Below are 2,084 nucleotides of genomic sequence, written 5' to 3'. Positions count from 1 at the left end.
CGAACCCCTCCCTGCTGCCCCCAGCCCCACTCACTGCCTGTAGCTTCTTCTTGGCAGCCTTCGCCAGCTCGGACAGGTCCAGGCTGCCCAGGGGCCAGGGAGGGCAGGGGAGAGAGAAGGCAAGAGGGGTCATTGCCAGCCCAGGAGAGACGGGCACAGACGCACGTGGCCCTGGAGGCGCGTGCCAGACAACGGCCTGCAAACACGGCTGGGACGGCTCAGCCTGGTGCTGGCGCAGGGCCTGGGCGCAGGGGACCGATCGGGGCGTGGGGCACAGGCAGGGCATGGTGCCCACCGTGCCCGGCCCCTCTGGGACGTGCAGCCCTGGGCGCGGAGCCAGCGGGGTGGGGGGCAGGCAGGCACGGGTGCTACGGGACGGGCGCGGGGCGGCGCGGACAATACCTCTGCGACACGCACTTGGGGCGCACCCTGCGCTCCGGGGAAGGCAGCGGGGGAAGAACAGGACAAAGGAGGGCGTTAAACACCACGGGGAGCTCCGGGCACACGGACAGCATGCCCGGGCCACACGCGCTCATGCCACATGCACACGGCCCGTGCCCGTGCCACGCGCATGGCCGGGGGGGGGAACGCTGGGCTCAGGCACCAGAGCTGCCCAGGCCACAGCTCGCTCCGTGCCCTGGTGCAGGGAACAGGGCACGAGAGACCCCAGCCGCCACAGACACACGGCCACCCTCCTCCTGGCTTGGGGCACCCGGCTGCCTGCCGGGGCATGGGGCACCCGGAGGTGGCAGGGTCCTGGGGCACTCACCTGTCAGCCATCTGCGGGATGATGTAGTGCCCATTCTTGTGGTCTGTGCAACAGCAGCAGTGAGTGTTAGAGAAGCCCCATGCCCGCAACACCCCCCACCCAGCCTGGCACCCACTCCTGGGGCAGAGGCGAGTGATGCTATGGGGGGGAGGAAGCAGGAGACCTTGGTGTCCCCAGCCCCCCCCCCCCCAAGTCGCCAGGGAGGGACGCAGATGGCACCAGGGGCACTGAGACCCGCTGGTCTGCCCTGGAGCGCAGCAGAGGGGTGTCTCCACTAGGGCTGCAGGCAGGTCTCCCCCTGCACCCGCTCCAGGCCCAGCCCCACGCTCACCCGGCTTGCGGCCGCAGAGGTAGAAGGCCAGGCGGTCGGTCAGCTCGTACTGGCACTCCACCAGCCGCTCGGCCAGCTCGTGCTGCGACGCCTGCCTGCAGGGGTGGGGAGCGGAGGTCACCGGCCTCCCGGGGCCAGGAAGGGCAGGGGCGCAGCCGTGCCAGCCTGGCGCGCAGAGTTGCCCACGTGCCCCCCCCGGCCAGCACCCACCTGGCATAGTCGATGGGGGTGCGGCCATTGACATCGGGCGCTCCGGGGTCAGCGCCGTACACCACGAGCAGCTCGGCTTGCAGGATCTGCCCGGCTTTGGCCGCTACGTGCAGCGGGGTCGTGCCCTTCTCCTGCGGGCAGCGTAGGGTCAGGGCGGGCCCATGGCTCGGGGCCGCGGAGAGCCCAGAGCTGCGCTCAGGCGCGTGGCACAGAGCGGGGCTGCGCTCCAGGCCCCTGTCCCAAGTCCCAGGGAGGGCCGTGCTCACCGGGTGAAAGAAGTTGGCCTGAGCGCCCAGCGAGAGCAGCCGCAGGCAGGTTTCCAGGTTGCCTGTCCGCACGCTCGAGTGCAGTTGCTGGGGAGAGATGCCAGCGTCAGCGCCCGGCTGTGCCCACGGCCCCCGGGGAAGCCCCACGTGGCGCTGGGGAGAGTGCAGGGCAGGCCCAGCCTGGCACCGCTGCCAAGGGCAGCCGGCTCAAGCCAGCACCGCAGACCCCATGCCATGGGCTGTGCCAGCTCCCTGCAGCCCAGCCTCGGGCCAGGCTGGCACGGGTGCAGTGGACCCCCCGCGGGGGATAATGGCACCATGCCCTGCCCGGCGGGGGTGGCAGCGCCCACCTTGCTGAGGTCCTTGGCGGTAACGCCGTCGTCGTCGCGGCAGGGCAGCTTGTGCACGAAGGCCAGCATCTGGTACTTGGCCCGGATGAACTCCGACTTGGTGGGGCTGCGGGAGAGCACGGGGTCAGCGGGGCCGTGGCCCCCCCGGCCCTGCCCCG

General features: G+C 71.5%; 1 protein-coding gene across 1 annotated transcript in view; it reads right to left on the bottom strand.

The window, feature by feature from the left end:
* GIT1 (GIT ArfGAP 1) overlaps positions 1 to 2,084 on the bottom strand; it is a 12,643-nt gene that overhangs the window by 9,759 nt on the left and 800 nt on the right. The window contains 7 exon segments of the mRNA XM_019510965.1: positions 35 to 83; positions 403 to 429; positions 770 to 812; positions 1,101 to 1,195; positions 1,311 to 1,441; positions 1,577 to 1,663; positions 1,927 to 2,076. Coding sequence (XP_019366510.1) covers positions 35 to 83; positions 403 to 429; positions 770 to 812; positions 1,101 to 1,195; positions 1,311 to 1,441; positions 1,577 to 1,663; positions 1,927 to 2,076 — 582 coding nt within the window.

This window comes from Gavialis gangeticus, unplaced genomic scaffold (assembly GCF_001723915.1).
Source record: "Gavialis gangeticus isolate Ggan-Ray unplaced genomic scaffold, GavGan_comp1, whole genome shotgun sequence".
NCBI lineage: Eukaryota > Metazoa > Chordata > Crocodylia > Gavialidae > Gavialis > Gavialis gangeticus.
This window is presented reverse-complemented; position numbering and strand designations above follow the sequence as displayed.